General features: G+C 38.7%; 1 protein-coding gene across 1 annotated transcript; it reads right to left on the reverse strand.

Moving 5' to 3' along the window:
- Positions 1–1,734: 1,734 nt before the first annotated feature.
- LOC138879142 (uncharacterized) lies at positions 1,735–13,635 on the reverse strand. Its single transcript, XM_070158731.1, has 5 exons — positions 13,330–13,635; positions 13,016–13,215; positions 10,361–10,418; positions 4,666–5,309; positions 1,735–1,930 (listed from the first exon to the last, which is right to left on the reverse strand). The coding sequence occupies exons 1-5, from the start codon at positions 13,633–13,635 to the stop codon at positions 1,735–1,737; spliced, it is 1,404 nt and encodes a 467-aa protein (XP_070014832.1).
- Between the last annotated feature and the right edge of the window lie 892 nt (positions 13,636–14,527).

Consider the following 14,527-nt stretch of genomic DNA (forward strand, 5'->3'; position numbering starts at 1 on the left):
AATTCACATTATTCCCATTTTAACCATGCCCAAGTATAAATATTTCATTTCAATAAATTCAAACAACCCATCCGTAACCACCCTACCTCACGAGCCGACTCATTACCACTAAGCACCCTCAACTCGCGCACTCACCAACAAGAGAAGTTTACAATATTACCAATCCGTCATGAGATCAAGTGCCCTTGCCACAAATGAAAAGAGTGAATATAGAAATAGTTCACACGTTCAAATATGCCATTGAACATAAATTAAGGACATCACACAATTGAATAAAATTCACTCACTCTCACAAAGAATTCCATGTGCATCCCATGGTCGTATCATAAGCTTGCCCATAGTGTACATCTCTACTAATCTAAGCTAGCCAAATCTAGGATCAATTAGGACTTTAAGGTTGTAATGTAGGCTAAGGGACGAGTAGGATATATTTAGGAATAGTGACTAACCCTCCTAATCACTTTAATACACTACACTTAAAATCAAGCACATCTTTTCAACCAATTCACTCGCCACAAACCATATATAACCTAGTTTTTTTTTTCAATTAAGCACTTATATATTTCTATTAGCACGAATTAGTGAGATTAAGAGATGTGTGTTCTTCTACATTATTTGAACTATTATTTTTTCTTTCTTGCAATTTTTTCTTTTTCTTTTTTTTTTCTTCTACACATGCATTAAGGTTCATCAGCTAGTGATATTTTTTCACAACTTTAGTGCACCTTAAGGGCCCTTCCATAGTTCCACTCGAAAGCTACTTCCCAATCTCCCATCTTACTTCTTTTAGCGTCTAAGTGTCTTCGGAGGTAAAAGTTCAACAATCTCAAATTAAGAACAAAATAGGGATATGACTTGTAATGTGGGTGACAAAGAAAAGGTCTATTGGCTCAACGGGCTAGCAACGAAAAATTTTCTTTTTTTAAGTGACAAGCAAATCTATGATCAAGCAAGAAATGCCTACGTTATCTCCTAGAATAGCACAACTTAATAATTTTGCTTCGATTAATAGACGGGGCAAGTTCTAGACTACACAGGATAGCACAAAATATCACAAATCCTCACACACACATTACACATGATTTAATCAAGACGTTTCTATTCAACTCTCAAGTCAAGCAAGCACATATAGTTGAGAAAATTTAAGCAATATTACACTAGGTGGCATACAAGTCAAACAACTGAGAAAAGGCTTCACAGATTAGGCTATTTATTTTACTCGGGCATCACAATTCAAATCAAATGTACAGGAAGATAGAGCACATGTCATCGCCTAATATGCCAGCATCAAACATATCAATAGGTACCTTAGAGCAACTCATGTTTCTTCCTATCCTACTCTTAAAAAAACAAAGTACCCGGTTTGAGCAATACCCTTGGAAAAAAACGGCGGCCAAAGAAAAACCAAGGGATACTACCTAACTATTCTAAAAAAAAATAATACTTTTTGGTGCTTTTAATCGAACTTTAATCCCTCAAGAAAATTATCCAAGAGATCCATCGTCAGGAAAAAAGTCTGAACTTTTTCTAAATTTTTTTAATTTTCATTTTTAAATTTTTTTTCTCTAAAAGTAGACTATGTCTACTACGGGTTCCTAAAGAAAACTAAGCATATGCATAGTCCCCGATGCATGTAAGAATTTGAAACAAAGTAAGGTGGAAAGAAGAACTCCCTGTTAGTTAGATTCCCCCTCCTCAAAATGCCTACTAGCCGCAGCTCCGAGCTCATCATCATCATCCACTCCCAGGGGCACCAAATCCATAGGCCCGTGACTTCATCACCAATCTTATCCTTTGTGTCAGAGCCTTTGTGGGTGTTCTCATCCTCTGACGGGTGAACGGGACTGCCAGCTGCAATTTCCAACATTTCTTTTGAAGAACTGGACAGATCATTACATAGATGCATGAGCTCTTTGTCCGACAAGCCAACCTGCTCATGATCACATTTAGAGAGCTATAGAGATACCTGTTGAAGTTCTCGTCTCTCTCATTCCATGCCGCCTGGATAATCTTAGACATAGACTCTAGCAATGACGTGACGCCCATCAAACCCTTAGGAGCCTCCACAACCTCGTCATATCGGGGTATTCAGGTACCCCCCCCCCCCGAGACAGTATGTATTGCGTGGGGAAATTACCAAAGAAGAATCTCTTAATTTTTTTGCCCAAATCGTGTGTGGGCCATCTCCCCTAGCATGATCTCTCCCACATTGATGGGTCGCCCAGTCATCAAAAAAATATCTCACACACTCGAGCTCGAGTGCATTCATTAGTGTGCTCAACTGCATTGGTCTATCTTGCACGAAATTTTTCCACACCTTGGCGGTTTTGTTGAAGTCGAAGCGGATCATATAAAGATGGGTAACACTATTAGTTCTTGTCCACTTTGCATTCGAATTGACGCCACATAGAGTGTGACGTATAGCCTGGTAACTCGGGCATTTCACAAACTTTTGTAGCCTTTGCGGGTTGCGGCTATCAACTCCCAAAAATTCGCATAAGGAATGCCTATCTATTGGCACCTCCTTTACATGGAGCCATGACTTGAACAAGTCCCCATTCTAATTTGCATAAAGTTATCGCACCATGCTCAAATTTGCATGGCCCGAGAACTCTAGGAACTTATCCATCTTAATTTCTCTCAACCGGGCAAACACATCCGAGAAGTTCTTTTCTAGAGTTTTCACATTAATTCCCATTTCGGAGACATACCGCCCATATGGCATAAAGTTATTATGCCATTAGATGGCATCCTCACGAACTAGATCCAAATGAGGCCTTGGTCCCAGTGGTGCCTTCTTCGATCCATCGGCAACCTGTTTTTCTTTAGCTTGTTGAGATGATCCTTCCCCTTACTTGCATTTTTTAAGAGTGGGAGCAGTGGTTGAGGACTTCCCCACTCCTTTACCCTTGTTCAAACTATCACGAGTCATATCAACATAAAACACAAATAATCATGAATGTGAGAATGAATCAAGAAATCCGCCTAATGTTATCGTGTGAGTCAAAGATGACCCCACACTTAAAACCGAAGGCTCTATGCAATATACTCACAATATTAATTTAAAGCGCTCAAGTGTTGCACAACACGACGATGGGTACTCAAGACTTCCCCATGTCACACAATCATAATTCACTAACTATGCCACACAAATCAAGTGGTTGAACATGGTGAAGCGACTTAGCCTTAGTGCAAGCAAGTAACACATGGTCCACAATCTCTACAACTAATACACTACATTAGCTAATTCTAACAAAGTGCTACAACATACATAATACAAGATACATGGTGTGAGTGGCATTGTTATAGCATGTGAACATTAAAGACAAGCTTCGGGTTATGTAAAACCACCCCCAAACATCCCACACTTAGCCCGATATCACATACAACTAAACGCGGTTACTCAGACTTCACCAGTGCACAAAGTACTTTTTCAAGCATTCTATCAAACACATGGTGGGAATTAAGCCTGGTCAACTCAATTCAATAATGGTGGAACATGGTGGCCCTCCAAAATTTTAACAAAGTAGAGAGAATTTTAGTTTACTACTCCGTATATAACACAACAACCAAGTTGTGATAACCACTTTCGTTCCACCTCGGTCCACCCACCATAGAAACAAGTTCTAAGAAGCAACTTATGGGGAGATTGGGGAATGGGGCATTTGGGGGGGGGGATGGGGAACATAATCTACAATATGAAAGAAAAGGGGAGAAGGAGGAAACATACCTAGATGATTGAAGAGGAATACAATGAGGAAAACAAAAAAAACTTGAGAGAAGGAGAGAGAGCTGCATTTCAGAGATAGAGATAGAGATAGAGAGATACGAGTGAGAGGGAGATGGGGTTAAGGGTTAGAGTTTTTTTAATTTTTGTGACGATAGGCTGGGTTATTGGCTATGGGTTATAATGTGAGGGTAAATGGGTATGTGGGTTGGGTTTTATGGGTATGGGTAATAAAAACAATAAAACAAAAATGAAAAATGAAAAAGAAGAACAAAAATTTACTTACCTGCCAACCCCAACCAAGGTACATGCTAGGCCTGGCGCTAGGGGAAAAATCATTCTGTTTTCTGCGACCCAGGTAGCGCTGGCACTGGCCTGGGCGCTGGTTTCTCATTTTTATTTATTTATTTGAACTCCCCGACCTCCCCGAGCACTTTATATATCCAATTTACATACCCCACACCATTCCACATATGATTTTTATGTCTATAAAAAAAACAAAAAAAATACTCTAGTCTAGTCTAACTAACTAATTTTTTTTTAAAAGCTAAACTATGAAAGCAATAAAAATTGGGTTGCCTCCCAACAAGCACCTGATTTAACGTTGCGCCACGACGTAGGACCTCGCTTACTCATCAGTATTACTCTGGACTTTTCACGATCAATAACACCTCCCTTATAGTGCTTGACTCTTTGCCCGTTCACTAAAATTCTCTTTCACCATTTAAAGCACGCATCTCAATTGCACCATAAAGAGTGTCTCTCACCACCTCAAGTGGACCTGACCACCTCAATTTTAACTTCCCAGGAAACAACTTGAGCCAAAAATTGAGCAATTGTACCTTTTGGCCCAGTTCAAGGTAATGTGGCTTGATACGCATGTCATGCCATCCTTTTGTTTTCTCCTTATAAAGCTTAGCATTTCATAAGAGTGCAACCTGAACTCATCTAACTCATTCAACTGCAAGAGCCTTTTCTCGCCCACGACTTCAAAGTCCATATTCAACTTTTTAATTTCCCAATACGCCTTGTGTTCAAGTTCAACTGGCAATTGACATGCCTTCTCATAAACAAGCTTATACGGCGACGCCCCAATTGGTATTTTGTATGTAGTTCTATATGCCCACAAGGTATCATCTAAGTTTGCAACCCAATCCTTCCTATTCACACTCACTGTCTTCTCTAATATCTGCTTTATTCTTCTGTTGGACATCTCAGCTTGTCCACTTGTTTGCGGATGATATGTCATGGCAACTCTGTGGCGGACCCCATATTTGTCTATAAAAATATTGAACAACCGATTGCAGAAATGTGTCCTTTCATCACTAATTAAGGCACGCGGAGTCCCAAACCTCGAGAATATGTTTTTCTTCACAAAAGCAGCTACCACCTTGGCATCATTGGTTGGCAATGCGATCACCTCTACCCATTTTAACACGTAGTCAACTACTAGCAAGATATATTTGTTTCCTCTAGACAATGGGAACGTTCCCATGAAGTCTATCCCCCACACATTAAAAATATCTACCTCCAGAGTGTTATTCAAAGGCATCTCATGCCTCTTTGTGATTGTTCCTGATCTCTAACATTGGTCACACTTCTTAAAAAATGCATGGGTATCCTTGAACAATGTTGGCCAAAAGAACCCAGATGGTAAAACTTTTGTAGCTGTCTATCGCCTCTATGATGGCCTCCATACAGTGAGGCATGACAATCATACAACACAAATTCCACCTCCTTTTCACGAATGCATCTCATCATCAACTAATCAGCACACTGGCTGTACAAGAAAGGCTCATCCAGTAGTAGAAGTTCACATCATGTAGAAACCTCTTTATAGCTTCAGATTCAATTTCAAGATGAAGTACCCCACTCATAAATTCACATAATCCGGGTACCATGTGTCACAACTCCTTTTTTCCTACACCCCGGAAAGGGTATAAGGGAGTTTTTTCCAACTTAAAGTGACAATCGAAATGGGATTCATTTATTATTAAAAATTCAGAGTCGCCACTTGGGATAATTTATGGTGTCCCAAGTCACCGGTTCAAATCCCGAATCGAGGAAAAGATTGACTCTGTTTTACAGTCCGCAAACACATAAATCCGGGTAAGGAATTCTGTTAACCCGGGAGAAGGTGTTAGACATTCTCGGGTTCCGTGGTTCTAGCACGGTCGCTCAACCGTTATAATTGGCCAATTATCTGATTTTAATACATGTTTTAGCCTATGGTTCAATTTTAACTTATTAATCGCTCTTAGTCATTTTTAGGAAGATTGCAGCGTCGTTTAAAATATGTCTTGAACCATGTTACATAAATGCACCCACGGTCTACGACACATTTTATTTAACGTTGTTGGGATTTGGATTTGGGTCACATGAAATGCACACCCGAGTTTAGGAAGGTAATTTCAAATTACGCGCCTAAAACAACTACGCATTTTTCAACTTTGCGAGGGCCATAGAAAATTCGCTAAATGGCATGCCTCGAATTCTAAGGATTTAAAATTAATTAAATGAGGGCCATGAGTTTTGATGTTTTATTGTGGATGGAGTGGTATAAATTGATAAGTACAAAAGGCCTAAAAAAATGGATTAGCTACATGTATATCACTGGAGCCTTTTGTTATAGCATACTACAATTCAGAAAGGTGGAGTTGACATTTATGTGAAAATAACAAAAGACAGGTGCCAGCTTTGGGTTCATCTCCATATCATCTTCAAAAGACCGACTTTCGTTTTCAAATTCTAGAAAGAAACTAACAAAATTTTATAACAAAATAATGAATCTTAAATGACCATATGAGCACAAAAAAAAGAAACCATGCTGAGAACTATTCGGATGAACCAGAAGGAACAAAACAAACATGGACGTACAAAAATGCATTTTAAACTTGATTATAACAAAGAACACTTAAAGTAATTAATTTATTTAATACTATGCTAAAGAGAAAGTTGTTGTATCACCACTATAACTTCTACAGTGCCATTTGAAGCAGAGGAAGTTGAATCTTCACATGGTTAATTTAAGAAAATATGCAGTCAATAACATAAACTGAAGATAAGATCCTTCCACTAACGCAATCTATTTTTTTTTACATCTTAATGTTGACAAATTGTTCAACTTGACATACTTCTTTAAATTTTAAAATATGAACATGGTGCTACATGAGCTTAAAATCTAAATGTAAACAAACAATACCTGCTGGTTACAAGTCATGAGCCAAGAAAAATAAAAAAAAAAGTAAAAAATAAAAAAACGAGACAGAGTCATGAACATACTAAAATAACGTTAACATTTGCAAATCTCAATTCACCCAATGAAAGAAACATCATTCATGCGAACAGATTAAATACGAAAGAAACTTTATCAAAAGAACCAAATCAATTTGTTTCTGCTTCAATAAAGATGCTCCGACATTTTTTAACTCAAGAGCTTGAATTAAATACCTACAAGAGAGTGAATTCAAATGAATAAAATCTGAAAGTTGTAAAGTCAATACAACAGCAACAACAAAATCTCTATCAACTCTTCTTCAAACCCAAGATTCAAGGCCGAAATATTGAAAGAAAAATTTAATGAAAATTTTCAACCTAAATTTCTCTCCTCCCCCCTCCCCCTCTTTTTTTTCTTTCTTCTTCTCAAATTTTCTCTTCTATTTATAGCAAAATTTTCGAGATTTTTCAGATTTTTTTTTTAAAAATATTTTATTATTTTTTAATTAAAAGAAATCCCACTTACAAATTGCTTTTATTTTTTTTATAAAAAGAAATCCCACATTTCTTTACTTTTATTTTTTAAATTTCAACTTAATTACTTTTATCTTATTTAAAATCTCACTTGTTTACTTTTTAAAAGAGAATTCCACTTATTTAACTTTTCTTAAAAAAACAATCTACTTTCTTTTGCTTTTCTTTTAAAAATGCTACTTTCTTTTACTTTAAATTTTTTTAATTTTCAGATACCTTTATATTTGTTTTTTAATTCCAACTTTCTTTTACTTTTTATTTTTTTAAAATTTCCACAAAACTTTACTTTTATTTTTTTAATTTTCTACTTTCTTTTACTTTTTAAAAGAGAATTCCACCTACTTTTACTTTTATTTTTTTTATTCAATACTTCCCTTTTTCTTATTTTCTAAATCACTCCTGAAAGTTAAAAAAAAATTAATATTTTTTCGGAATTGTTTTATTATTTAAAAATAAAATAAAATAAAATAAAATAATATTAATAGTAATAATTCACCTTTTAAATTTTGTATTTTTACCCTATAATAAAAAGTGTAACAAAGCTAAAAATTGTAGGTTAAAACCCCTAAAATATTTACATAGAAGAAATGATAAAAAAGTAAATATTATCAAAAATTAGGTGCTCACAACTGCCCCTCTTTGTTTGGAAACATGAAGAGTTTTCAAGCAAAGATAAGGTGAGCCATGTGACTAATTTTTGAACATATTTTTATTCAAAAGGGAAGAAGTTAGGATAAGAGAAAAGAGAAAGGGTGCAACCGAGGCTTGATTTTGGACAACCTACATATCCCGGGTTATAGGGGAATCAGGTTGCATGTAGTTCAAGAAGTTTTGGTAGCTGGTACTACCGAAGAGCTGTGATTTTGCTGCTATCGCTGTTGTTTCTGCTTACTGAACTCCTTATTACACCGTGACAAAATAAAAGAAGCCAGACTAAACTATGATATACGAATTACAAGAATCCTGTCTATATCTTGAACTTGCAGTTTCTGCTGCCCTGCTGACTTGTACTCTCTGAGTGAGATTCCTTTGTTGCTGACTTGAATTGCATTCTAAGATGCTTTCCCTTTGTTCTTCAAGTGGGCTCCTGATTGTTGTCTTCCTTTGAACCTTGCTGCTTCCCTTCGTTCTCCAGGTGGGCTCCTGATTACTAACACTTGCGTTGTTTTCCTCGAAACTTGAACTACTTCCCTTCGTTTTTCAGGTGGTTTCCTGATTGCTGAACTCCTTTGAACCTTGCTGCTTCCCTTCGTTCTCCAGGTGGGCTCCTGATTGCCAATACTTGCACTGCTTTTCCTCAAAACTTGAATTGTTTCCCTTCGTTCTTTAGGTGGGCTCCTGATTACCAACACTTGACTTGTTGCTTCCCTTCGTTCTTCAGGTAGGCTCCTGATTACCAATACTTGAACTGTATTCCCTTGCTCTCCAGGTAGGCGCCTGATTGCCAAAACTTGAATTGTATTCCCTTGCTCTCCAGGTGGGCGCCTGATTGCCAAAAATGGAAGTGTATTCCCTTGCTCTCCATGTGGGCTCGTGACTGCTAAAACTCGAATGTATTCTCTTGTTCTCCAGGTGGGCTCCTGACTGCTGAAACTTGAAATGTATTCTCTTGTTCTCCAGGTAGGTTCCTGATTGCTGAACTCGAAATGTATTCCCTTGCTCTCCAGGTGGGCTCCTGACTGCTAAAACTCGAATGTATTCCCTTGTTCTCCAGGTGGGCTCCTGACTGCTGAAATTTCAACCGTCTTTCCTTGTTCTCCAGGTGGACGCCTGATTTCTGAAACTTGGTCCATCTTCTTCTTGAAACTGCTTTTCTTTGACTTGTTCTCCCTCGTTCCTCCAGGTGGGCGCCTGATTACCAATACTTGTGCCAATCTTCCTTGAAACCTGATTTGTTTTCCCTTGTTCTCCAGGTGGGCTCCTGATTGCCGAAACTCGAACTGTTGTTCCTTGTTCTCCAGGTGGACGCCTGATTGCTGATACTTCAACTATTGTTCCTTGTTCTCCAGGTGGACGCCTGATTGCTAGTACTTGGTCACACTCTTATCTTTGATATCTGTGTTGTTCTCCCTATTCTTCAGATGGGCACCTGACTTCAACAAAAATAGACAAAACAAAAGAAAATTTTCTGCCCCAGTTTGGTAGCTGGGCGCATCTGTGAGTTTAAACTGAATCACATCACCAAATATTACTAAGAATTTGAAAGCTAGGTCCCATTATCCAGGGGGGTCCTGACAACTCTTAACTAAACGACGATTTTAAATCTAAGCTATATCTTGTTATCTAAGGAGGTCTTAAACTACTCCCCATTATCCAGGAGGGTCCTGACAATTCTTAATTAAACGACAATTTTAGAGCTAAATTATATCTACTGAAGGGTATGTCTTATGCTAAATCTTGTTATCCAAACCAGTTTTAAACTACGTCCCATTATCCAGGCGGGCCCTGACAACTCTTAAATCAAGTCTTATCTTAAGAGTGACAATTCTACGGCTAAATTATATTACCCTACAACAAGAACTTATGCTAAACCTTGTTATCTAATGGAGATCTCAAAGCTAGGTCCCATTATCCAGGAGGGTCCTGAAAACTCCTAATTGAATCATATCTTAAACATGCGAACTTTAAAACCATCTTATTCCTTGGGATACATTTATGCTAGATTTTACTACTCATGACTGTTTTAAATTTTAAACTAGGTCCTATTTTCCAGGAGGGTCCTGACAACTCCTAACTAAATTCTATCTCCAGAATGAAAATTTTGAAACCAACTTATATTCTTTTGGGGTACATTTATGCCAAATCTTGCTACTCAGTCGTGTATTTTGAATTTTAAACTAAGTCCCATTTTCCAGGAGGGTCCTGAGAATTCTGCGATCAAACCTGCATGGTACTTGTCTTCCTTACAAGGTGCTTCCTGAAACAAATGCCATCTTTGCCCCTATTTCAAATCAAAGAAAATCTTGTCAATTTAAACGTGGCGGTTAGTTGTGGAATTCTTGTTGGGGGTGGTTTTCTCTTTGCTAGGCTCTGCTTCATTTCGACTGCCTTGAACATGGTCGAAGGATTGTTTTGACCTTCTGACTGATCCTTAACTGCAAGATCCCCAACTGTTGTTCTCCATTTCTGACCTTTCTATCTGAACTCGTATATCTCCCACGACATTACTGAACCATTCCACCGATTTAACTTTTGCTTACACCATATGTCCCACTTTTCATCATATCATCTCTGGCATGTTCTAGCCGTATTTTGCTTTGTGCAATTTCGAAACTGGTAGTAAGCTTTGAAATTCCTTCTTATTTGTTGAAACAAGGCTAAACTTAGAAAAATTAACAGCAATGAAATGCAATGATTTTGGGAATTATGAATAAAGAAGAAAATCTGAATTTGGATAACTGTTGGAGATAGGAAAAAAGAACTTATCTGAGTGGAGTCACTGGCACCAATGATCATGGTATGCATTTTGGATTAATCGGCCCAGTCTATTTAACCAATCTCTTTTCCAATTGTTTTACTTTATGCTCCAAGATGTTCCACAACCTAATTTACTTTTCGCCAACTTTACGGATCTTGTTCGACTTGCAGTGCCCTGAAGGGTTTTCACCAACAAACCTCTCTCATTTGTTGATTCCTCAATTCTTTGTCGCCTGATGGTGCCCGTGAAGGTTTTCACCAATAAGACTCTATCATTTTTATTTTCTCTCAGCTTTCGTCGCCTCATGGTGCCCGTGAGGGTTTTCACCAATAAGACTCTCTCATTTTCATTACTTTCCCTGATTGGACCAGAGTGTTACCCTGATATGAATCACCTCTATTTTCTCGACTTGGCATCTCTCGAAAACTGATCGGAAGGTCTTTTGGACAGTAATGTGGGCTTTTGGATGGGGTTAGAAATAAAGGGTATCAAAGGCTCAAAACAATTTGACATGGGTTTAAAATTACAACTTTTGGAATCACATTTCTTATTACAAATACAACCTCTGCCCTAGTTTCTTGCTTGGGGATCTTTTGACTTTTATTTTACCATGACCGAACCGTAAAGTTGCCTACGTATCCTTAATAGGAATCAGGTCAAACGTAGTTCACACCTGAATTTCCTTGTTGTTATACTTTTCACTTCTTTTCTTTTCCCTTTTTCTTTTCTTTCTTTTTCGTGATTGATTCCAAAAGAGGGGTATGAAAGAAATAAATAAGGCTCAGAAAGGGGAAACAAAGGGCAAAGTGTTTAGATAGTAGAACAAATTGCCTTCGTCATTTCAATCTTCGAAAAAATGCCAAATACAAACAATCAACAATTATAACAAAGAAATCATACATAATATCTTTTTACTGCATCAGAATTGATAGTCATGTCTATGCATTTTCCTTCGATATCTGTTAAACATAAAACACCATTGGACAATACTCTGGTTACAATGAATGACACTTTCCAATTCGGGGCGAACTTGTCTTTTGCCCCAACTTGATGTGGAAGGATGCATTTCAGCACTTGCTGGCCCACTTCAAACTTCCGGGGACACACCTTTTTATTATATGCTCTTGCCATTCCCTTTTGATACAACTGGCCATGACACACAGCTGCTAATCATTTTTCATCAATCAAGCTCAACTGCTCCAAACGGGTTTTGATCCACTCATCATTATCAATCTCAGCCTCAGCGACAATCCGAAGGGACGAGATTTCAACTTCCACAGGTATCACTGCTTTGGTTCCATATACCAACAAATAAGGGGTTGCACCTACTGAAGTACGGACAGTAGTGCGATAACCTAGCAACGCAAATGGTAATTTTTCATGCCATTGCCTGGAACCTTCTACCATTTTCTGAAGTATCTTGTTTATGTTTTTGTTGGCTGCCTCAACTGCTCCTTTCGCCTTGGGACGATATGGGGTGGAATTGCGGTGTGCAATCTTAAACTGTTGACATACTTCTTTCATCAAATTGCTGTTAAGATTAGCACCATTATCTGTGATGATCACCTTTGGGATTCCAAATCGACAGATGATATTTGAATGAACAAAATCGACCACTGCTTTCTTAGTTACAGACTTGAAAGTTTTGGCCTCAACCCACTTGGTGAAATAATCAATGGCTACCAGAATGAATCTATGACCATTGGACGTTGCTGGCTCAATTGGTCCAATGATATCCATGCCCCAAGCAACGAAGGGCCATGGTACTGACATCGTGTGCAATTCCGATGGTGGAAAAATGAATCTAATCTCCGTGTATGCACTGATGACATTTGCGCACAAAACTGATACAATCTCGCTCCATGGTGAGCCAATAATAACCTGCTCGGAGAATTTTCTTTGCCAGCACATATCCGCTCATATGTGGTCCACAGACTCCTGAATGTGCTTCGGATATGACAGCCGTAGCTTGTCTAGCATCTATGCATCTTAACAATCCAAGGTCTGGTGTTCTTTTATACAACACTCCTCCACTTAAGAAGAATCCACTTGCCAACCGTCGAATTGTTCTTTTTTGATCCCCCGTGGCTTGCACTGGATATATCCCCATTCTGATGTACTCCTTGATATCATGGAACCATGGTTTGCCATCAAGTTCTTCTTCAATCATATTGCAGTAAGCATACTGATCTTGTACTTGAATATGCAAAGGATCGACATAGGCTTTGTCCGGATGGTGAAACATTGACGCTAGGGTAGCCAAAGCATCGACGACCTCATTATGGACCCTTGGAATATGCCTAAACTCCACTGATCGAAACTATTGACAAATATTATGCAAACATTGTCAGTATGGTATGAGCTTCAAATCGCGTGTTTCCCATTCTCCTTGAATTTGATGTACCAGAAGATCAGAGTCTCCTAAGACCAAGACTTCCTGGACATCCATGTCTGCAGCTAGCCTTAAACCCAAAATGCATGCTTCGTATTCAGCCATATTGTTAGTACAATGAAAACGAAGCTGAGCTGTAACAGGATAGTGATGCCTTGTTTCAGAAATAAGCACGGCTCCTATTCCCACTCCTTTCATGTTAGCAACCCCATCAAAGAAAAGTTTCCAACCTAGTTTTTCGGCTTGTTCTAGCTCGTCAATATGCATTACCTCTTCATCGGGAAAATAATTCCTTAGTGGTTCATACTCTTCATCGACCGGGTTCTCGGCCAATGCTTGGGCTTTCATCGCAGTCCGAGTCACATAGATGATGTCAAATTCTGTGAGCAAAATCTGCCACTTCACAAGTCTTCCTGTCGGCATGGGCTTTTGAAAGATATACTTCAATGGATCCAAGCGTGAAATGAGGTAAGTAGTGTAGGATGACAAATAATGTTTCAATTTCTGTGCCACCCAAGTTAGGGCGCAACATGTCCTTTCCAGGTGAGTGTACTTAACCTCATAAGCCGTGAACTTCTTGCTAAGATAGTAGATGGCCTGTTCTTTCCTGACTGTGACGTCATGCTGCCCCAATACACAACCAAATGAATTTTCTAGGACAGTCAAGTAAAGAATCAAAGGTCTCCCTGGTTCTGGTGGTACCAGCACAGGCGAGTTAGACAAGTACCCCTTTATCTCGTTGAATGCTTCTTGACACTCATCAGTCCACTTGATCGCAGCGTCCTTCTTCAGCAACTTGAAAATAGGCTCACAAGTTGTCGTGAGCTGAGCAATAAACCTGCTGATGTAGTTCAACCTTCCTAACAGACTCATCACTTCAGTCTTGTTCCTCGGAGGTGGCAATTCTTGTATGGCTTTGATCTTTGATGGGTCCAATTCGATGCCTCGCCGGCTGACTATGAATCCCAACAGCTTTCCGGATGAAACACCAAATGCACACTTGGCAGGGTTAAGCTTGAGGTTGTACCTGCGAAGCCTTTGGCAGAATTTCCTCAAATCCCCAACGTGGTCGGCCTGACGCTTCAATTTAATGATCATATCATCTACGTATACCTCAATCTCCTTGTGTATCATATCATGAAACACGGTAGTCATGGCCCTCATGTAAGTTGCCCCAGCGTTCTTCAAACCAAATGGCATTACCCTGTAGCAATAAGTCCCCCATGGTGTGATGAAAGCC

Source organism: Nicotiana sylvestris, chromosome 10 (genome assembly GCF_000393655.2).
Source record: "Nicotiana sylvestris chromosome 10, ASM39365v2, whole genome shotgun sequence".
In the NCBI taxonomy this organism is placed as follows: domain Eukaryota; kingdom Viridiplantae; phylum Streptophyta; class Magnoliopsida; order Solanales; family Solanaceae; genus Nicotiana; species Nicotiana sylvestris.

What these genes read in the sequence shown, in the direction of transcription:
- LOC138879142 (XM_070158731.1), bottom strand. Translation starts at nt 13,635, where the DNA reads ATGAAAGCCCAAGCATTGGCCGAGAACCCGGTCGATGAAGAGTATGAA. An exon ending in CAGACATGGATGTCCAGGAA is followed by an intron (nt 13,216 to 13,329) that starts GTCTTGGTCTTA and finishes ATTTGTCAATAG; the next exon opens with TTTCGATCAGTGGAGTTTAG. An exon ending in TGGTTCCATGATATCAAGGA is followed by an intron (nt 10,419 to 13,015) that starts GTACATCAGAAT and finishes GATTTGAAATAG; the next exon opens with GGGCAAAGATGGCATTTGTT.